At 39.5% G+C, this 23611-nt stretch overlaps 1 protein-coding gene across 3 annotated transcripts in view; it reads right to left on the bottom strand.

Annotated features, from left to right (window-relative positions):
• MTHFD1L (methylenetetrahydrofolate dehydrogenase (NADP+ dependent) 1 like) overlaps positions 1-22753 on the bottom strand; it is a 229604-nt gene extending 206851 nt beyond the window's left edge. The window contains exons 1-7 of one of the 3 annotated variants that reach the window (XM_045010254.1): positions 22373-22753; positions 20380-20464; positions 18879-18929; positions 18741-18794; positions 15181-15305; positions 14063-14163; positions 12522-12658 (exon numbers count right to left, since the gene is read on the bottom strand). In XM_045010254.1, the coding sequence (XP_044866189.1) occupies positions 12522-12658; positions 14063-14163; positions 15181-15305; positions 18741-18794; positions 18879-18929; positions 20380-20464; positions 22373-22506 (687 nt within the window). In that variant the 5' untranslated portion in view covers positions 22507-22753. The remainder of the gene's footprint in view (positions 1-12521; positions 12659-14062; positions 14164-15180; positions 15306-18740; positions 18795-18878; positions 18930-20379; positions 20465-22372) is intronic. The other 2 variants (XM_045010253.1, XM_045010255.1) reach the window with 2 other exon arrangements.
• Between the last annotated feature and the right edge of the window lie 858 nt (positions 22754-23611).

Raw genomic sequence — 23611 nt, 5'->3', positions numbered from 1 at the left:
TACGTCAGCACCCCCCATCAGCCCAGCTGATCAGTGCCTCTCCCCTCCGTCTGTCCCTCCCCACACCTCCCAATCAGCTGTTTCGTAGCATGCAGGAGGATCTGGGTGGGGGAGGAGGGAGGAGCAAGGGCATGGCAAGGCTCAGCGGGGGGGGTAAGGGGGGGCAGGGCCTATGGCAGAGCCAGGGGTTGAGCAGTGAGCACCCCTGGCACATTGGAAAGTTGGCGCCTGTAGCTCAAGCCCTGGAGTCGGTGCCTATACAAGGAGCCGCATATTAACTTCTGAAGAGCCGCATCTGGCTCCGGAGCCCTGGCATAAGCTGTTGTTTCCTCCCTACTCCCTACCTCCAACAGAGCACTGTAACAGTTACAGGAATCTACAAACGATAAGAAATAATATGTACCCTAAATTATAAGCAGAGACAGAGACATATACAAGGGTACACAAAATGGAAAGACAGGCCTTGCATTGCATCAAGGCTGAATGCAGAAATAGTTTCTAGCCAGTAGAGATTTTGGAAATAACTAAAAATGTGTCAATAGATGCTAAGTGTCACAAACTCTGCAAGCCTCACTACAAACTAACTTAAGACTAGCTAGTAACCCTGCCTCTTTTTTTGGCCAAATCAGGTGTGATGCAATCTTAACGAAATTCCTGCCAAGAAATAACAATTAAAAATTCCATCAGAACAGCAGTTTTGGGCACTGTTCCATGGCAAGAAAGGGGGAAGGTGGATTTGGTGGAAATTGGAGAAATCTAACAGTGCTATCACCTGAACAGAGAACGGGAAAAGAAAGTGGGGAGGAGGGTTTCTCAGGCATTGGAATAAGGCTGCAAGACAAGGGGTGTGTGAGAGAGTTACTAACAGGACAACTGGAGGCTATACCAAGCTGATTCAGACTGAAATCAGCTACAGTAACTCCTTGCTTAACACTCTAGTTATGTTAATGAAAAACACTACTTTAAGTGAAATGATGTTAAGCGAATCCAATTTCCCTATATGAATAAATGGGGGGGCCGGATGGGTGGGGTTAGGTTCCAGGGAAATTTTTTTCGCCAGACAAAAGGCATTATATACAGTATACGTTTTAAATAATTATAAACAAACAATTTAATACTGTACTCACCAATGATGATTGTGAAGCTTGGTTGAGGCAGGGATGTAGCGGGGTTGTGTGCTTGCCCTGCTCCACCTGCCCAGCACTCCTACCGGGGAGCGGGTTCGGGGGCTTGCCCACTCCCCAGCTGGAATGCTGGGCAGGGAGAACAGGGCAAGCCCCTGCACCCAGACCCCGTTCCCCAGCTGAAACGCCAGGCAGGTGAAGCGGGGCAAGCCAAACAACCTTATAACGGGATATTACACGTTCAACAGGCAGCCTCCTTTCTAGAGTGACCAGTGTCCCCAAGGCTTCCAGCTCAGTTTTGTATTATCATAGTTAAAATCACATGTACCGGTCGGTGTCACTGTAAATTGTATTCCATCCATACTTTTTTTTTGTATTACTAACATTACAATTATTTTCAATGGCATTAGGAAATCTCTTACATTTATATATCGTCTCGCACCCTGTAAGATCCTAAAACTCTCAGCAACTTAAATTCATGTGAATCACTTCACGTACCACTAACTACACCCACCTTTTCTAAACACAAGTGTTGTGTAAAGTAGCAGCCATTTAACAGTGCATAGCACCATTAAACAAACAGTTAAGGCAGCAAGTGAAGAAGAATACATTTCTCTAATTAAAAGAACATGGAATTTAAGTATACAAAACACATTTATTCAAAACAGAATGTGGCCAGGTCAGAACTGGTTAACATCCATGCTTTTGAGAAATATCTTCTTTGATAAGCACAGGTAGTTTTAATGTCTTATCCTGCATCATACCTTGGTTAATACACAGCTACTGAATACAAGACTGGTACACAGAGTTAAGGGTTCCATCAAATGGATAAACGCAATTTCCTACACCTCCCTGCATCTTCCCTTGGAGGTCTCCCATCTACTGACCTAGCATATTTTCTTTTCGATTGAGACCTGGTGAACATTGAGACAGCCATAGGCCATCAGACTTGTGGTTCATCCAGTCCAGTATCCTGTCTCTGATAGTGGCCAGTAACAGAAGCTCCACAGGAAGATATGAAAAACCTCACAGTAGATAAGGATAATCTGCCCCCAATGAAGGTCTCACCCTAGCGCTTGGGAGTCAGCTATTGCCTTAAACCCAGAAGTACAAGGCTTTATATCCCTTCTAAAACCTTTTATCATTAACTACTGTAACACTGGATAGTCTTGTTATTCATACAAATGTCCAAATCCTTTGAATCTTCCTAAATTGATTGGCTTCAGCGACATCCTGTAGCAATTAGTTCCACAGTCTAATCACTGACTGTATGAAAATCTATTTTGTTTCATTAGGATTGAATTTGCTGCCTTTCAATCTCATTAGCTGTCCCCTTGTTCTTGTACTGTGAAACAGGGAGAAAAGAAACACTCAATGTACTTTCCCTATATCATTCACTATTTTATATATTTTTATCTTGTCTCCTCTTACTCACCTATTTTCTAGGGTGAACAATTGCTATCTATTCATGTGAGAGTTTCTCTATCCCTTTAATCATTCTAGTTGCTCTCCTCAGAATCCCCACTAATTCTGCAATATCCTTTTGGAAGCGAGTTGATCAGTATTGTAGTCAGTATTCCAGATGATGATGAACCACTGTATTATAGAAAGCCATTATACTATTTTCTGTATTATCTTCTATTCTATTCATCCTAACATTCGGTTTGCTTTTTTGACTGCAGATGAAATCATAGTCCAAAGAGTTATACATGCAGAAAATACCTTATTCTTAACTTTGAACTCTATTTAGATTTGGCTTTTACAGTTACCATAGCTGAACATAGAATGCATTTCTATTTTTTTTAAATAATGTTGATGTATTTTTTTGAGCATGTTAAAAAAACAAATATGATTAACTAGTATTTGTTTTACAGATCATATTTAGTATAATCCTATTTATTCAAGACATAAAAGAAAACAAAAAATTAAAAATTATCAAGGACACCAACACAATGTTATTAGGCTCTATTGCGTTTTGGTTTTAATTATTCATTCTTGCATGGAACTCTCTTGTGAGGGAAAGGAAATGAATATCCTGGTCCCCAATCGTTGTGTGATATTGTTCAACACGGGAAGTCAATCTCATGTGTTAAATTTCATGCAGGATTTAGAACATGACTGCTTTCTTTGGACGAGAGAGCAAGTTGCTTTCATGAATTTGAACCTTGTTCTCATCTCAAACGCTAATAAAGAGTGCACCTGACCTTCATTCTAGGCTATTAAGATTCACCTAATTAGAGACCCTTAGCTCATGCATGGCTACTGCTAGAATACGTATTTGTCAAATTCAATGTTGATTTAATCTGATCTTATTTCTTGGTTTTTGGCTTTGTTTATATTGTTTGTTTTCTTAGTATTTCAAACTGTATCTCAGTAATAAATGCAGTAAAATTCTGAGAAAGAAACCACCTTTTTCTTCTGAGACTCCTCATGATCCCTCCCTTATTGGAATAGACAACAGACATGTCTGCTCTACGTTGCAAGTGAAAGACAATAAGTGTATATTTTTGGGCTATTCATTGTCTTCCTACGGCTAAAATGTGTGTGTTAGCAATAAGTTAAATATCTACTTCTCTTAGTTTCATAATCTTAGCAACTGCTGAGGTCATTTAGATACATTTTGGTTGATAAGAATTTCAATGAGAAAAGTTTTAGTTTGCACTGTGTAATATCGTATTCCCATATTAAATCTTGGATCATGGACCTGTAACCATGAATCAGTTAAGGACTGGTACAAGTTTACCAAATTAGGGACTCAATGCTTCAAGAAAACTGAGGTACCACACAAGCCCTTTGTATTACTATCTGCTCTTTTGTGGGTACTGGTACTTTTTTAATCTCTACAAACTGATCTATACATATCACTGTATGCAGATAGACTCTTTGGACACATACCCACCAAGAGGCTTGTAAGCTTCACTTACGAGACTTTTCATTTCACAAGCAGTTTAAAAGTACTTTAGACGATGATAGTAAGTGCTTACACCCTAAGAAATAATTTCTGTTTTGGTGTAGAAAATAGTGGGTCCTGTGAGTCACAGGAACTCAATCTTTTCCACATCAAAACAAAGATTAATACTGTAGCTGTTATAATTCAAGTATAATTCAAACATGTAGTGTCAGCTAGTATACTCCATATAACAAGGACTGTACATTGCATAGTGCTTAGCACTGAGGCTTCAAATTGGTTGAGACCTCTACATGTGATCTCAACAAATGATAATTCTGAAGAGCCTTCATCCAATACATTTGATCAATTCTGACATATGCAATTATAAGGTTGAAAAACAATTCACCTAACCAACTGTTCTCATCTCTATGACTACAGATCATAACACCGCATAACTATCTTAAAAAGAGTAACATAATATTTCTGTAGCCAATGCTAACAGCAGGTTGGATAGCCAAAATTGTATATATCTGTAAATATATCACAAAAACAGCTGGTCTTTTTATTTTATTTTTGCGGTTACCTCATATATAACCAACCACTTTCCAGCAGGTGATTTATAACATCTGCATAAACCTCTCCTGCTAATTTCCCTTCCCCCATTTTTAAAAGAAAGAAAATGAAAGAAAAAACACATATTATAAGTTCAATTACACTAAGGACAATTTTTTTTCCTTGCAAGGGTTTTAAAACAAATTTATAAAAGAAAACCAACAGCTGAAGCATACAAAATATTCTATAGCCATAGTCTTTGTCAGTGTTACAATGACAAAGGTTTTTTTTTAAAATCAATTTCCTATAAACTTGGCTGATGGATTGACCAAGAGTTACAGTGGTATGCACAAACCCCATCAGGCCATTTCAGTTTCACTTCACACAGGATGATTTTTTTTGCCCTAACCTATTTTTTTTCATTGCTTATAAATCACTCAAAAAAAGCTCAGAAGCATGCAGAGGGCTAATCTCCTAAATCAGAAATAAATCAGACTTTCAACATGGAAAAGATTTATTAAATCATCATGTCTATTTCCCTGCAAGTGCATTATATAGTCCCCAGACAGAGGATGCATCAGATGCAAAACAGATTTTTATTAAAGTTAATGTTTAAAGTCAAATTTACACAAGTTAAAAGGGAAGATACTGTACATCTGGGGTCAGGCTTATGCAACACTTCATTTTAGCCAAAAGGACAAGAAAGATATTGACAGACGGTAATATGCAGTCATTGAATAACCAAGCATATATTGTAAAATAACATTCTGTTATCAGATCACACTGGAAAGAATGAACGTCACATGAAATAATCCATAACACAATAAGCAATATTTTAAGGACAGGCAAAGATCTTCATAGGCTGATTCGCAAGTAGAATCTTGCATTCTCACTGGAAAAATCTTTTCAACTGGGAAAACATGTTCCAATAAATAATTTGAAACCTTACCTCATAACAAAATACGACTCTCTCCAATGAGATTTTTAAGTAGAAGCAGATTAAGTACCACCACCCATTCCCAAGACAAAAGACTAAATGTTAAAATAACAGTAACAATACAGACAGGGCAAGCCAAACATTTAATGGTAATGATATGGAGTAACTGTATATTCCAGATAATTGAACCCCTATTTTGCCATAAGGGTTGGATAAATATTTCATTTCCTTGATTTCTACAAAAGCCATTTTTAAACCATATGATCAAAGACAAAATATAATTTTATTTTTTTAACTGAAATGTAAATGGGCATAATGAAGACATGGGTTTTCTAGGTCTGATGTAAGACTATTTCAGTTTTAATAAGGGCAGAGGAGAAGGAGAAGCAGATATGGAATTCCCTGTAGCCACGTTCAGTGGAAATAAATATACAAAATCTGATTTAAACAGAAAAAATGAGTAATAATTTAAAACCCTGTGGCTATTGCAGGTCTAATGTTTTAAATTTTATCTGGACTTCACTGAGGTAGTAAATTTTCATTTTTTTCACCAAGACATACTCTCCTTACCTTCTTCCAGTTGCACCTATACAATGAATACACGTTATTTTTGACAAATGGCATTGTTCTGATGGGGCGGGGGGAGGAGGATGAAAGATATACAAACATATGCTTGCTGGAGGGAGGGAAGGAGTTTTCACTGATTTCAGAGAATATTAAAAACCAGTGGTCCCCACTTTAACACCATTAGGATTTGTAGCATGTGTGTTTAAGAGCTGAGCTGACTAATTTACTGTTCAAACACAACAACAACAAAGTCATTATTTTTCACCAAAAGAAAGGGATAAAAACAAGCCATGATAATATGGAACAATGCTATTCTCACAGAGTGTTTACCTCTTCAAAATACACTCATTGCAAATACAGTGCTTCAATTCAGTACATTCTAAGCATTAGTTAGCAGTAGCGATGGCCCCCTCCCCATCTGTTGTGATATTTTTTTGTCAGTGACCCTAGGAAAGTTGTCATAACATTCATCATCACACCTGAAACAAGCACTAGTTTCTATTATTCTGATTACATCCATAATGGAAACATACAGCCTCTAACTGGGGGTGGGTGGGGGGGACAGGATAGTGGCACTGAAAAAGGAAGTAGGCAGAGACCATTTTTCCAGTAAGATTTTCTCCATTTATTTCCAACCTCAACTCCCACCATTGACAAGCCCTAGCTCAGATGGCCTGATCTCAGCTCATTCTGGAGCATGTCAATGTTGTTCAATGGGTGGTGGGTGAGGGAGAAAACAAGGGTAGGGGGGAAGGCTAACCGGAGGTGCTCCCTATCCCACAGATGCTTACATGCTACCTCTGCTGCATTTCCAGGTCCTACCAGCGTGCGGAGCAAGGCACTAGAACTCCGATCACTACATTTGCCCCTCCTTGCTTCTGCTGTCCTTACTCTTTGGCTTTTAGAATGCCTGATTAAATTTAAGATGCAAGAAACAGCAATGACCATGTAAGAATCTGAATGTCTTGAAAACACATACAGAGTAGAACAGTAATCTAACAAAGCATTATCAGTAGAAATTCCTGTATAATCTTTTTTTTTCTGCTGTGCTCTAGACAGCTGTTCCATTTATGTCTCATGCTCTTTTATGCTTGCTTGGGTCTGACACCATAGAGTCCCACCCAGCCCACAAACCCTGGTTCTTGTGAGATTTGAAAGGACAGTCCACAGCTGGCTCAACAAAGACAGCTAAATAGGCTGAAACTCCAGGATGAGTTTCAGCAAAGATAACAGGCCTGCTTTGAGGCCAAAGAGAGGGAAGGAGGCACCCAAATCAAACCTTAAATAAAACCTACATTTGGTTGAAAATGTGAACTAGAGTTCAGATGGGTTTTACCCATCTTTTATTATGTTGACACATAAGTGGGTCTGTGTGTGTGTCTAAAATTCTTTACAGTAAATATGAACACAAGGCAAGGACTTTTAAAATAGACAACATGGGTCATGTTAAAAAAATAACTGAAGAAATGATCTTAGTAAATTTTCTCCTGAGTGCTAAGTATTATTCATGTTTTGGCAAAATAATTATCTGTATTTTTCATTAGAAGACAATAGTTGTCCACAACTGGATTACCTAATCTCAGTAGAAAATTAATACATCATATAGCAATTAAATACATTACATTTTCCCTTTTATCATTTGTAAACAGTGGAACAGATTATTGGCTTTTAAAGTAACAAAATTAGTTGTTCCTTAAAAGTATGTCATTAAATCTTCTCCATATGTCAAATGCACTCTGAAGGGTCAGTGTCTGCAAGAGCATTCTATATACGTATTAACAGAAGGATAGTCTATTATCTTAATTTATCTAAAGGCTTGAGTATTTCTTAGTTCATAATAATCCCATTTTACAGACAACATAAATGGAAATAGAACAGTATCTCTTTACAGCAGTTGCACATGATTGTGCTAGAGTTTTCTGAAATACTGGAATTGTCCATTTAGAACTATTTGAAAATCCAGGGTTTTTTAAGAATCAGGTCCATAATGCAGATGTGACAAGAAAATAATTTTATAACTGCTAAAATCAAGCTAACTCAATTCTAATGCAGAAATATAGTTGCCTGTTCACTGCACCAAAATCAAAGGAAATAAAGAGGAGGAAAATAAAAGACTGAATTGTTTACACAACCTTTAATTATAATATAAAAATCAGGAATGTTAAAACTGTCCCTGTATATCTGGTATGCTGAGAGGGGCAGGAAAAGATTTGCTTTACAAAAAAAATTAAAATAAATAAATCTAAAATGCAGTTGGTAAATCAAGCTTAGGGCCATGCCAGCCTTTAATGTTTTTTATTTTAAGAAGCCTATTTAAAAGGCACTGATCATCAGGGTGTCTAGAACATGAGTTTTCATGTGACACACAATTGTTTGCATGTTTCAAGCACTTTCCTCTTTTTCTACCCTGGTTAATTCTTGTAACCAAGCACTTTGTTGCCATTTATGAGCATTCTGCTTCTACTGTACAATTAAAGTAAACTTTACCAGAGTGCTTATTTTGCTAGGGATGCTGGAAACAACTTTAAGGATCAGAAGGACAATATGAAAGTTAGTACGTAGAGGCAGACAATGCAACTGGGAATTAAGCAGCTAACTGCCATTTGTTCCTTTAGAAATCTCCTGAGTAATGTTTAAGGTAACGAAGGCAACGTTTTGGTATTTGTGACTTTTGTAATGTCCCTGTGAATGACAAATGTTCATTGAAATTAATTAACCAGCTTAAAGTACACACCAACTCCCCAATTTCAAAAATGTTCCTGCAAAAGAAACTGTCTGAAATAAAGAGGCAGTACAAAAACAATGGAGGTACAGGGCCTGATCCAAAGCTCGTTAAAATGCAAGGGAGTTTTTCAATCCACAATACTGAACTTTGGACCAGGCCCCAATGACTAAAATATCTATTAGCAAATTAACATGAATGAGGAACACAGTTATTAGAACGCCTTCCTTTTTAAATGATAAACTAGCAGAGCTCCATCTTGAGTTACATGTCTGATTAATTCCTAGCTCATGCTACAATTAATGTCAAAAAATGGTAAACCTGAGATTCATGCTTCAGTGAAATGGCCATATCAACTTGGTCTGAAAACACTTATCACAGTTGTCACTAAAATAGTTTAAATTAATTTCCCTTGCCATGGTACATACCACAAAGCAAATCTGTTTGGTGTATCACAGCAAACCTCTATTAAATACCCACAAAAATATATTCAAATATAGATATATATGTATAGAAGTCAGGAAATTCAAAGTATGATTGCATTATTTAATGTTCTGCTTTTCTCTCTGTTGTGTTAACTTTAATGATTATTTACTGGAGGGGCAGGGGTAGAACCCTCATCAATAAATACATTGTACCAAATTTTCACAAAACATACGTCAAGCCTTTCAGCATGCAAGGAAAGCAGAAACTAATAAGTCCACGCCCTCAAATATACTGATAGTTCTTCATAGGCTGATTCGCAAGTAGAATCTTGCACTATAAACATGGGACCATCAATGCTTGATGATGGCAAGCAAGAAACCTTGTGTTTAGTTCTGATCCCTGGGCTCCCTTGGGACATGACAAAGGTGAAGATCTCTGGATATGCAATAGGGTAGAGTAACAAGTTATAAGCAACAAGCTTACACAACAACATGACTAAGTTTACTAGAACTGAGAGGGTTACTGCTCAGGTGCCATAGTAGTCCAGGCTTGCAGCTGAGGTAGGCAAAGGCAAGTTTCCCCAGAGCCCCACTGATTAGACCTCCAGAAAAAACTGGAAACTCCTTTGGAGACAAAAGTTAAAATGAACGGAAGAAGACTGGCATGTAAAACCTCAAACCTCATCCCGCCTGGGCCATGAATTCTGTTTCCTAACAGTGACCTGCTAGGACAGGTAAGTCACAGAAAATGCCAGAAAGTGGAGCATGGTTATGGGCTGACAGCCAGAGCCAGAGACCAAATGTGAAATAATAGCAGCTGTGAAATTGACATTCTTGTCAATTTCACAGCTGATAGGCTCCCTGTTGTGAAACTGAGCCCCAACCAACTCTGACTGTCTGCCCCAGGGTGGACGGGCTCCAGCTGTGAGCCCCAAGTGGCTCTCAGTGCCCCACACTCCAGCTGTCAGTGCCTCACAATGCCCCACTTCAGCTGGTGCAAGCACTCATTCTGAGGACACACACAACTGGCAGAAGGAGTGTATTATGGACACCGACAGCCGATGTAATTACTACAGTGGCTGTAAGGTGACCTAATTTTGTAGTGTAGACAAGCCCTTACTATAATAAGTAAGGACCCCTCCATATGAGTAAAACACATCCTTCTTTTCTAGTTACCATTGAAGTACATGGTCATAAAACACAGAGACAGACAGACATGATTAAAGAAAGAAATTTAAAAAACTAGATTTAAATTAAAAACTATGGAAACTGCTTTCCACAGATGAAAGAAGTGTATACTTTTAAAAATGTTGTCTATCACTTAAAACATAAAAGTAAGATAGCCCTAACAGTGATACCATCAACTGTAAAAACACTGATTTGCCAAAGAAGAAATTTCTAAACACCACACCTGTTCAACTTAAATTCAAAGTATATCTCCCTTCTTTCATTCTAGCCTTGAATCCAAAACAAATATTCTACATTAAATTCTTGAATTGGCTGCCACCTTGTGGTATTCTCTATGGAACATCAGATTAGGTTTATTCACTGTAAATTTGCCCTATACATGTAAGAACTAGATACAAGAGACTGGAATAACATACACTTTTCTCTAGCGCTTATTATTATTTGCAATACAGTAGAACCTAGAGGCCCTAGGATTGTCCCTTTGCTAACCGTTTTGTAAAAAAGAATTAAAAACACGTACAACTTTCAAAAGAACATTTCATAACAAGTCCTGCATACTCTTAGGCTTGGTCTACACTGGCGGGGTGGAAATCGATTTAAGTTAGACAACTTCAGCTATGTGAACCACGTAGCTGAAGTCGACATATTTAGATCTACTTACCGCGGTGTCTTCACTGTGGTAAGTCAACTGCTGATGCTCCCCTGTCAACTCTGCCTGCACCTCTCGCTCCGGTGGAGTGCTGGAGTTGACAGGAGAGCGCCCGGCAGTCCATTTATCGCGTCTTCACTAGACACAATAAATTGACCACTGCTGGATCGATCGCTCCAGAGGTAAGTGTAGACATGCCCATAGACTTCAATCAACCCTTTTCCATTGTCCCTCAGTGATAGAAAGAGTTCTGCTCCTCTCTGTCCTAATAAGGGAAGCACTTGTGAATTTCTTTAGGTCATAAATTATAGAGCAGTACCCTCATGCAAATGGTCCTACTGGTATGGCAGAGAGAAGCGGGTGTCTCTTTCTAGCACTGTGGAAAAGGGTTGATTGAAGTACATGGGTGCATAAAACTTGTTTTAAATTGTGTGTGAGACCATACACTTGTGTGAACACTGGTGTATGGCTTGCAATCTAAAAAAGTTCACAAGTGGTTCTATATATAATATTCTGAAGCAGGACTCTTAACGTCTCACTGAGCTACTGCTTTTGAGCGAGCAGGGGAAGGAAAATTATCTGAGTGCTGTAACAGTCCCAGCAATGGAACAGTGAGCCTTCTGATGAGTTATATAGCTTGAGATTTGTACTGCCACCCAATATCATAATACTGAAGCACATTTTACACAAAATAGATTGGCAGAGAGGTCCCTACTGAACTTCATAGAGCATCTGGCTCTTTTCTCTTTTGGGTTATAAATAGCTCTGCTTGGGACAGTTTTAACATATCTCCTCTATATTTATTATACAGCCAGCTTCCACTCCCAATCATCATCATCAGGCCCTCCTCCAACCCTTCCTTCAATCAGGAAGTAAAGTCAAATTCTGAGAGAAATCTGAGGTCAAAGCATACACAAACTGATTTTTTCCTCATTATTAATTATCAAAAGGAACTGGAGATTTAAAAGTTTGAGGGAGGATGAGAATGACATGTAAGAGCAACCCTTTAGATACTACATAAAACAGTTATACATATGCTTACAACACAGTTTTCTTCATCTCATCCAATTACAATATTGCTTTCAAAAAGAGCTTCACCACTTACAGCTAAAAAGAGGCAAAAATCAGTAGCACAATTCTGAAGTTATTCTTGAGTTGTTAGTTCACAACAGTGTTTTTTGATAGGTTGCTATTACTATGAAATTATACCATTAAATATCCTCCCTCCCCCAAACCTATACTGAAGCATAAAAATCTCATGAACTGTAACAATTTGCACTAGTTAAAATATTCTCTGCCACTAGTAGTAGCAGAGGGTATCTCAAAGTTTTGAATGAACCCAAGCCTTCTTAAATTATTTACTTCCTTTTGTAAATTGTCAGAATCATCCTACAATGTTAGAAAATGTTAAAAAGACTGCAGAGTTGCTGAGTGGATTCTTATGATTTGACATAAGAAAATATTTACCTTGCTCTGAAGTTGCTGTGTTTTCCACTGGCAGCTCATAGTCATGGCACCTTTTCTCTGAAGCAGGCACTGCAAAGAGGCTTCCAGAGGCCCACAAATTTCCACTAGCAACACCTTCTTTCCATCTACGGTTTTAACTGACAAGAAAAGCCATCAGTCACTTAAGCTGTCTAGTGTAGTAAAAGACATTCAATACTAAACTTCATTGGAGCATGGAGCTAGCCCACAGATGTCCACGTAAGTGGACTTTCTGCCATTTGCCTTACTAAGAGAAAAGGTTTTTAATTACAAGAGACCCTATAAAAGGGCTCCAATGTGCTAGTGAACTTCTGATCATTACAATGTTGAAAATGCCATACACTTGTCTCTGGAAGAACTAACACAAAGGTAGTTTCCAATTTGTTTATGTGACAAGTGACAATCTTACCCTGATTAGTGTGAACGTTCAGTACATATTGCTGAATTAAATGGAATCTGGGTTTGTTTGCATATAATCCTTTAATTTATCCAGTTGTAACCAGGAATTCACCATTTTATTTAAAATTTGCCTACTTTTAAAGGACAGTTGCTTCCAAAATTTGGAAGCGCAATGGAATAAGAGTCTATTTTTGAATTATTGTTGTAATTGATTTAAACCAGTACATTAACAATATCTTTATAAAAGATGTAAAAAAAAATTGAGGGGGGAGGTTGTTTACAGGTAAAGTCATCTGCAATTTCAATGTTACCAAATATACAATGTAGTCCAAAACAAAAGATCCATTCATTAATAATCTACAGGAAAATTTTGATTTATCCAAATTTTTGTGTAATCCAAAATTAATCTCCAAACTCCTAGGTAAAATCTGTGTCAATTCTGTTTTTATAGAAGTTTCAGGTATTTCTGGAGACCTTATAAAATGGGTTTGCCTATAGCAGCATCCAAGCCAATGAAACGTTGAGTCTATAGTCAAAGGCACAGTACTACTCCTAGAAACAGATCTGCAGTTCTGAATTCAGATCTTGCTGAGATTCTCCATCAAAGAGAAGGAAGCGAGGACCTGTTATTTCAAATGTAAAATTAAGCAAGAAAAACTGTGAGGCTGTGTCTGTACATAGTAAGAAGCAAAACCAAACAAACAAAGTTTTGCTTTACAGTTCATCTCTATGTCTAAAAAACATGCGTGTCCCGTAGAGCTGTGACTGTTACTGGGACCACAGTCTTCATTTTGCTTTTTTATATATATATATATATATAAAAAAGAAAACAAAAACCAAGTCAAGCGGGTGTTTGTAGAGTTTATTTATTTTAATGTGTTACCATGGTTTTGCAGGAGGCAAATCCACTACAGTGCGGTAAGTTTACATGTTTATTTTGTGCATATCAGAAAAAAGCATGAAGAAATACAGAACAAGACTAATGTATGACAAAAACTGAAAAAAAAAAATACTAAGAAAGATTTCATTACCAAGGATCTTATACAGGAATCTCACAAATCATCAGGAATACAAAACCTTGTACTTGGCAATATTAGAAATAGAATCACACAAGATTGTCTTACCTAGTTTTTCAAGAAGCTCCATCACAGCGCTGGCAGTGGGAGAAACTGAACAGCTGTAAGTATCTCCACGCACCAACCGTCCCAGGTTTACATCTGATACTCTATCAAAGAAAAACATGGAAACATATAGAACAGAATGTGAGTGTGAGAAATATTTGAATTAGAGCTTGCCCTGTGGGTTACATCCTATGTGTTAAAATACAGACTGGATGGCTCATAGAACTAGCAATAGTATATGGTTACTAGATTATTGTAATCTCTAAACTCCTATATCTAGCACTACCCCCAAGAGCTTAGATTTCAAACAAACATAGAACTATCAAGATAGATAAAAGAAGGGGAACAAGGCTAGAAGAAATAAAATGAGTGCAAGACAATTTGTGACACGTTCAAGTAGAATATGAGGGAAAGAAGGAGGGGAGGAAAAACAGAAAGAGGAGCATCTGTCAGGGGTGGGTGGAAAGCTACATAAACGCAGTGGGAGGTTTAGAGAGGTTTGGAAGTACTCAGGATATCTGATGCACAGGAAGCAATGTTATTCCAGAAGGTTGGAGCAGGGAGAGAAAAGGCAAGAGTGAGAGGAAGAGACAAAAGGAACAAAATGGTAGGGCAGCCCAGGTCCGTTGCTGTAATTTAGACAGGACCTAGGACTGTTGAAGTTACTACAGGGCCTTTCCAGCCCTTGGAGCAGTTCAGGATAGACTGGGAAGGTGCAAACATAACTTAAAACTACCTTAGACCCATGCCCACTTTAGAGATTCAGCCAAGACTCTCACCCTGGAGCTTTCTTTAAAAATGCTGTCAATGAAATTAATAAGAACGACAACACGGAGGACTGGAATACCTTAACACTGAACGAAGAGAATAAAATAGGAACATGGTTTTTGTTGCCTTTAAGTAACTACTTCTCAGGCTTACAGTTAGCAAAGATTAAAACACAATACTATCAACATAACTTAAGCAGCCACCGTTTGCTTGATTTTATAATCTTTTGTCCACATTTAATGACAGTTAAACACAGTGACTGAGGAATCCAGGAGTGAAAAGCAATGGGGAAAAAAGATTTTAGAGCCAGAAAACTTCTATCTGCTCTGGCTACCTCTCACTACTTAGCTTACCCATCCACATCCTTCTCTGGTTTTACTGCATTTAATATTTTGCTGCTGCATGCATTTTCAGAGAGGTGAAGGGCAACACCATGAACTGTAGGATCTTCATTGAGTCTCAAGATTTCACCAACAATCTAGGAAGTTAATAAAATGCTTTAGAAGACAGGATAAAGGCAGAAGTAGAACATTATGAAATAAAAATGGGTTGTAGCTGTAAAATAATGCTTATAACACGCAGCATTTGTCATCTGTCTAGTTCTCTCATGCTTTAGCACAGTGGGTCTCAAACTTTTTTTTACTGGCGACCCCTTTCACACAGAAAGACTCTGAGTCCACCCCCCCCCCAATAAATATATTTAAAAGTGTGTGTTTAATTTAACACTATTATAAATGCTGGAGGCAAGCAGGGTTTGGGGTGGAGGTTGACAGCTCGCAACCCCGAGGGGTCCCGACCCCATTTGAGAAGCTCTGCGTTAGCAGAAAGAGGAGCATGCAGCAAATCTGTGGCACATACTACTCACTAAGCTTTGTGTGTAAGTACATTAACAGTTATTCCCATATATGGAGTTGCAGAGGTATAACTGAAGGAATTTGTCCCTAACATTGCTGAAATGATGGTCAACAGATAAGTGTATGTAAAGAGACCTGTTCCATTGTGAAGGAAAAGGGAAGAGAGCTTAATTATGATATTTAAAGGGCAAGACCCTGCAAAAACAATTTCCATTAGCCACATCAAAACCAAAACTAACTAAAATTCAGAACCATCCAGTTTACATGGTTAAAACTGTGTAACTGTGTGATTTTGTTGTAACCTTTGTCCTACCTCCCATTTTTCCCCAACGCTACCTCCCCATTTGTTTATCATTCTCATTTGTTACATCAAAATCACCTCCTGCACTAGATAATCAGTGCACGTATTCCTATACAATCTACCCATATTTAAAAACCAAACACAGAAAGTTCCAAAAACAAGTGTTTTTAGTAAGACCACCAAAATAAATGTAAACACTTGTTTTTGGAACTTTGTGTATTTGGTTTTTAAATATGGGTAGAGTGAAGACGTGATAAACTAGAAACAAAAGAAAAAAATAGATATTTTAAAAGGGAAAAAAATTCCCAGAAGAATTAAAATGACTGAATGTAAAGTTTGATTTAACAACCAATTGAACGTTTTTGTGCTCAGCTGGTGCAAATGTTGTTCTTCACCAAACAAAAGATAACCTCTGTATATAGGAATACGTGCACTGACATCTAGTGCTGGAGGTGATTTTGATGTAACAAAATGACACACAGAAAAAAGGTTTTATCTTCCCTTATTATGAAGTGTTTAACTTAATAATCTAAACCGGCCAAATAACAGACAAGTGATACAGCCACAGATCCTTAAACGGCACAAGAAGCACAAAGTTGGGCCCCAAAACAAAACTAGAGGCCCAACTACTTCCAGACTTTTTAAGTGTTTATAAAATTTCAATACTGACCTAGATCTGGTTGCAGCAATATTTTAGACAAAAACACTCCCAATCCAGATTTGAATTTTGTGTCTGAGTCCACCTCTAACAATATCACACCTGATCCATTGTGATGTATTTCATTTTCTTGTGGCTTCAAAAATTAAAACTTATACTGTAAACAAATTCTATATATTCCCTTTTGAAAAAAGTTAACTAGCACACACTTCTTCATTACCTGGCCTAAGCTGTATCTTTGTGCATCACAGAATCAAAGAAAATTTACTACAGAGTTATTTAATTTTACATTTATTTTAGCTCATATTTATAATGGAAAGTGAGGCTAGCGCTAAGTAAGAGCTTGTGAAGACTACCTTGAAAATACATTTTAAATAGCTTTTAAAAAAACCTGGCTTTTAAAAAATTATTTAAATTGTATATACATGTAAAAGAAGCTCTTGAGTGCACAGAGTCTTCACAGACCTCACCCTCACTCAGTCAGTAGATCCACATTGTATTCCAGACTCTGCAATGAACCTGCTGTGTGACACTAGGCAAGTCATTTAACCTCTCTGTGAGTCAGTTTTTCCATCTGTGAAATGGAGATAATGATACTAGCTAGTCTTTCTAAAGCAGATGCAAGTTCTAATGAAGAAAAGCATTATACGAGGGGTAATTTTTAATAATTAACACTTAATCATTTTGACAGGCTTAATACCATTCCATATTACTATCCTATACTTCTAATTTTTTTACTTTACTTTGCACTTTTTAAGTATATTTCATTCAAGACTCTCAAAGCCTTGGCTCACAGAAATGCTGAGAGGCTTATTATCCCCATTTCACAGATGGGAAAATGAGGCAGAGAGACTAAGTGATTTTCCCAAGGTTACCCAGGACATTTACAGCTGACCCAGGAAGAGAAACACACATTTGAAGACAATTTGAAGTGAAGCATGACAGTGCTGTGGTACTAGATGAACTTGTGTGAAGGACACGGGGCTGATCTGTATTAATTTACAAATCCTGTATGTGACAGGGCTAGTGAGACAGTTAGTGGGATAGTATGGCTACATTGGGTTACTGGAATGTTTACTGAATGCACGTTGGATTAATTTAATAGTAGGGCTGTTAAGAAACTAGCCAGAAGACAACACAATGGCTTCCAATCAGCATCCTCCCAGTAAATGTGACAGGAATCATTGGGAGATTACGCCTGAGCTTTTAGCGGGGAAGATACTATTTCCAGGCTCCAGCCATAGTTACAAACACACGTGACAGACTGATGCAGAGTCTGCTGGAGGATCTGAAAAAGCAAAATCTGCCTGACCTTCTACCCCAGAGGTAAGGTAGACATGTTGTAGGACTTCTGTTGTGTAAAATCCCTTTTCTCTTATGTTATGCTCTGTTCCTGATACGATTCAACAGTATTTTGGTGTGAGGAAGTTGTCTGGTCAGAGCTCTCGTAAGGAAGACTTGCAGGTGCTTAACTTAGTTGGGCCTGCTGAGTAATCATGGTTAGTACATGGGGGGCTGTAGCTTGGGACCCAGTCCTAGAGTGGGAGAAATGTAGGATTCCACCCCTGGGCAGGTGAAGGCAAGAGGCCTATTACCTGAGGGGGCACTCAGAGAGATCAGAAAAGGGGACAGAGGTACAGTTAGCCCTGTAATCATGACAACCTGTATTATGGTTATTGGGTCCCTATAGTTTAACAAAAAAAAAAATCTTTTCACAACATAAAGCAAAATTTTCTTCAGTGACCTGTAATAACAAGCCCATCTGAAAACAGAACATACATCTTTATTTTCTATTAATATATATAATTCAGAAGATAAATTGCATTTAGTTGTTTTTTTTTTACATTTGGGGCTATTGCTAAAATATTGGACATATACAAGCAAAACAAAACCATAATAAAGAAGCAAACAGAAAGAGAATGCACAAGCGCTAAAGTACCATCTTTAAAAATACACCTGCCCTGAATAAGACAAATCCACATCTGGAGTCTTAAAATAACCTGATTTTGTGCAAATTAACAGCTGAAAATTTTAAACGTTTCCATTTGGTGTTATAATTCAAGTATAAAGAAAAAGATTCCCACAAAATGCTACAATTACCTCATCTTCACTGGTACCCTGAGGGAGGCAAATGTGAATAACGTGCAGACCAATCTGCCAAGAGAAAACAAACATTTTAAGTTACTACAACAATCAGAGGGCTCACAATTAAAATCAACCACATCTCCTAATCCTCACCTCTTTGGCAAAGTTCTGGTTTATTTCTTGCACCAAATCTTCATCACTCGCCTTAAAAGGACCAAAAGAAAAAGGCAGAATGTAAGTAATCTAAGGACAGAATTTAGCACCAAAGATTATATAGGATTATATTTTAAGAAAAATTGGGTGCACTCTGATACATAGATCTACAGAAAGAAGGTGTGATGCAAACATTTCTCTCTTTCCAAGGTGCTGGAACTAGAGATGTTGCCACACTCCCTGACTTGAAGCAGTTTCCATCATATACAGGGTTTACAGTTTGGTCCAATGGCTCTCAGCAGCCCCACTATACATATTGTTCCAGCACCCCTATCTCTTTCAGTAGTGAAAGGAGGTTAAAGCTGCCCAGTCTATAGGAATCTGACAGAAGGCCAGTTTGGAATATTTATCTTGGCTTGATATGTTGAAATACATATCTTAAAGATAAGAGCTGGATGTTTTCCCTACTTTAAGCAAATTTGTTTAGTTAGAAAAGGCACCAGTCTAACAATACTTGAAAGTGAAGTTATTTTTGCATCCCTATAACAGGTAAAGCACAGTCAATGGCAATAAAAGCATTTTCTACACTTCCCCCCAAATATGCCACAACTCAAGTATTTTCCACCCCTACTGAATGTGATGTGAACCACTATCTACTGGGAACTGGACTAAAGTCACCAACTCTTTCCACAAACTCCATTTATCTTATGGTAATTGTTTTTAGCGACTACTGATCTGGGACAGATATGAACCAATGACTTAGAAGTATAAGGACCTGCATCCCATCACTATCCTTCTAGCTATCTAGTCCCTGTAATTTTGCATTTTAATAACTCAGTACAATGGATTATTACACATCTTCCCAGTCTGGAAGCCTTAGACACCAATTCTGACAATGGAAATTGGTTTCATATGGAACCTAGAGAGAGTTATCCCATGACTTTCTGTGGAAACCAGCTATACACCACTAAGAATGTTTATATATTTAAAAGACAGCAACTCTTTAAGACTTGGCAATAAAGCCAGCTGTTGATCACTCATGAGATGCTCAAATAGCAGAACTTGTTGCTACTTTTAAAAGTTATCAATAAACTTTGTATGTATATAGATTTATTAACAGATCTCATTCCACAGCTTATAAGAAGCTAACTAGGAAATACCAATCAGTCCAAGTGCCTTTCTATTAAAGGGGGAGAGATAGCTCAGTGGTTTGAGCATTGGCCTGCTAAACCCAGGGTTGTGAGCTCAATCCTTGAGGAGGCCACTTAGGGATCTGGGGCAAAAAATTGGTCCTGCTAGTGAAGGCAGGAGGCTGGACTCGATGACCTTTCAAGGTCCCTTCCAGTTCTAGGAGATTGGTATATCTCCAATTATTATCTTTTACCTTAAGTCTTTTCTGCTACTCTACTAATAGTACATATAAATGTTTTTTAAATGTTTCAAAATGAAAATAATAAGAAACAATCCTTTAGTTAAATATACAAACAAATAAATACTCTACCTGTACAATGGCAAGTGTTGGCTTAAATGTAGGGTGTCCTTTCTGCAAGGATGCCAGGACTTTCTTTGAACTCTGAATGATTTCTCTGCAACACAACAGTAACACAGTATCAATGTTTGTTACACATTTCCCTGTTACACCATTACCAGAGAGCTGTTGACATTAACTTTCCATACTATTTTAGTGACAGAATTCAGAACTACTGAATAAATATTTAAGCATGTTCAATGGTTTTCATTTTCAAAGCAATGTGTATATATTAATAAATCAGTAACATTTGGCAGCTAAGTATAGCAAACCTGAAGTAACAAATCCAGCCACAATACCTTCATTATTTAGCTTGCATTTACCATTGCTCCGACATGCCCAGTCCTTTAGATTCTGCACCTCTAATTATTCCACAAGGCTTGGAAAATCCACTCACCAGTGAACAGGATACTTTAAGGGGAGTGGTAATGCTGACATATGCACTTTTTGCATAGTTTGTTTCATTTCAACTATCCCTAAAACCTGGGGGTGAGAATGATGTTCAAATGTGATCCAAACAAGTAATACCTTCCTGAGACTGCAGATAGCTCCAGTAGCTCTAGGGCTGTCTATAGCTTCCCCAAGCAACAACTAAGTAAACTTGCTAAGATTAGACTAAGTTTCAATGCTGCTATTCATTGCCTGTGAGCAGCACTGAAACAAATGGAGCCTTGTCCAGTTCACTGCTGTTTTAATAGGGAAACAAATCAATCAATCAAACATTAAGGAAATAAAATACATAAGCTTGTAATGAAGAAAAAACACAAACATTACAAACTTTGATGTCTACATGTAAAAAAAATTACATGTCTTCACAGGAATATTTAAGGAATACAACTTAAAATTGAGCTTGTAATAACAAGCTCTAAAAAACCCCAGAGAGCCACAGAAGTTTCCCACCTCTCTGCAGGGTTTGAAAGACAAGCAGTGCAACACTAAGAATCTGAAAGTGAAACCGACTACAAACAAAAGCTTCAATCAAGTATCAGAGGGGTAGCCCTATTAATCTGGATCTGTAAAAGCAGCAAAGGGTCTTGTGGTACCTTATAGACTAACAGACGTTTTGGAGCATGAGCTTTCGTGGGTGAATACCCACTTCGTCGGATGCATGCATCCCAGGAAGTGGATATTCACCCACGAAAGCTCATGCTCCAAAATGTCTGTTAGTCTATAAGGTGCCACAGGACTCTTTGCTGCTTTTACAAAAGCTTCAATGATTCTTACTCTCCAAGCTGAAGGGAATATGAGCAGTAAACAAAGGGCAGAAGCAGGGAAGTACATTTCATCTTTTAAATTCTTTCACTAACCTACGGTATTACTAAAACGTAGTAAAGGAATCAATTCACAGCCTCTGATGTATAATGTTAATGCAATGTGGATTTTTAATACATAATTTAACACATACTGTAACTGAATACATAATTGACTTCATGGAGAGCTGCATTTATGTTGTTCTACAGAACCCATGAAGTACGTGCAACGTGGCAGAGCTAGCTGTACTCGCGGAGCCCCTGTCCTGAGATCAGGGCACGTTGGTTTGTAACAAGGAAGTTACGTGCACGTGAGTGTTGTGCTGGAGTAACACGCGAGGCGAGGAGAACAACGGGATCCCGCAGAGCAGAGCTTGCCATGCCCAGGGGATGCTGCAAAGTGACTCCCCCAGGGGAGGTGGCGCAGGCCAGTATCCCGCTGAGGCGCGAGGCCGGAGAGGAAAGCTGAACCTCCCGAGGCCGGGGGGGCGGCAGCACCCGCCTTGGCCCTGGGGGTCCAGAGGGAGCCCCTGCCCCAACCCCGCCAAGCTCTTACAACAGACGCAGCGGGGCGCAGGCAGCCCCTGAGCGGAAGAGCTGCGCGGCCGCCGCCGGGGGGGGGGGTCAGGAAAGACCCTGCGGCACCTCCACGTCCCGCAACAGCTCCCCGCCCAGCCGCAGCCCCCGGGACACCTGGCTGCGCTGGCTCCGCTTACCCGGCAGCCTGTTGCTTCTCCCAGCGGCCCCAGGCACTGGCCGTGCCCCGGCGGGGCGCGGTTCCCTTCCTCCCGGCTAGCGGGGCGGCGGCGGCGGCTCCCCGGCTTAGGCGGCAGAGCGCGGAGACCCTCATGGTGCGGCGGCGGCTGGAGCAGTGCGGCGTGCGGGGGCCGGGCCCAGCCGAGCCGGCTCGGGGCCAGGGGGCGGGACGCAGCGCAGCAGCTGCGGCGGGGGGTGAGGCGGGAGCCGCTAGGGGCGCCCCGGATCGGGAGCTCGTTCCGCCCCCACAGGCAGAGCGGGCCCGGCTGGGCGGGTTCCAGCGGCGGCTCGGCCAGACTCCGCCTGCAGCACTGGCCCCTAGGGGCTGTCGAGCCGCCTTGCAGCGCCGCGCTCAGCCTCCGGGGGAAGCCAGGGCCCCTGCCAGCCTCACAGGAAGCGGGGGGGGCTGGGGGCAGCAGGGAGCCTTCGGCAGCCAGGGCCTAGGACCCAGGGGGCTCCAAAGACTTGGCTGCAAGCCTGCGGTGGTGCAGCGTGGCACAGCTCAAGCCCCAGAGTGCGTCAGAGAGGGGCTGTATAGGGCAGTATGGACAGCAGAGCATGAGCCTGGGACCCAGCTCCAGCCACCCTACACCCAGCTTTACAATGCAGTGTAACTGTTCAAGGACAGGCTCAGAAACCTGGACTCCACCAGCCCAGATCCTACAGCTAGGGGTTTACCCTATAGCTTGAAATGCCAGAGGCCTCAGTTTTCCCATCTTTATCATGGGCAGCACACCTAGTGCACATGATTACAGTTTAAAGTAGGGTGACCATATGTCCCAATTTTATAGGCACAGTCCCCAGTTTGGGGTCTTTTTTTTAATATATGTGCCTATTACCCCCCACACCCTGTCCCGATTTTTCACACTTGCTGTCTGGTGACCCTATTTTAAGTTGACATTGTTCCTTTAAGATAAAAAGTTTCATAAAACAGTTTAGTGCCTCTTTCAATAGAACAACAAGCTTAGATTAGGCAAAGTCACATTTACCTCTATATAATATAACATTAGTAGCCTATGTTCACCAAAGGTCATATTTGTAATTTGTGATGAAAACTAAATGTTGCTACCTGCTATAAATAAATGTATAATGTAAGCAAACAACCTCCAATACTCAGGTGCATTCAAACAGAAATAGAAATATTTTGTTTGCCTGCCCACCTCTGCATCACGATGTCTGGCTGTCGCGTTAACCCACCA

Source organism: Mauremys mutica, chromosome 3 (genome assembly GCF_020497125.1).
Source record: "Mauremys mutica isolate MM-2020 ecotype Southern chromosome 3, ASM2049712v1, whole genome shotgun sequence".
In the NCBI taxonomy this organism is placed as follows: Eukaryota; Metazoa; Chordata; order Testudines; family Geoemydidae; genus Mauremys; species Mauremys mutica.
The sequence above is the reverse complement of the archived record's forward strand: the minus strand, read 5'-3'. Positions and strand labels throughout refer to the sequence as shown.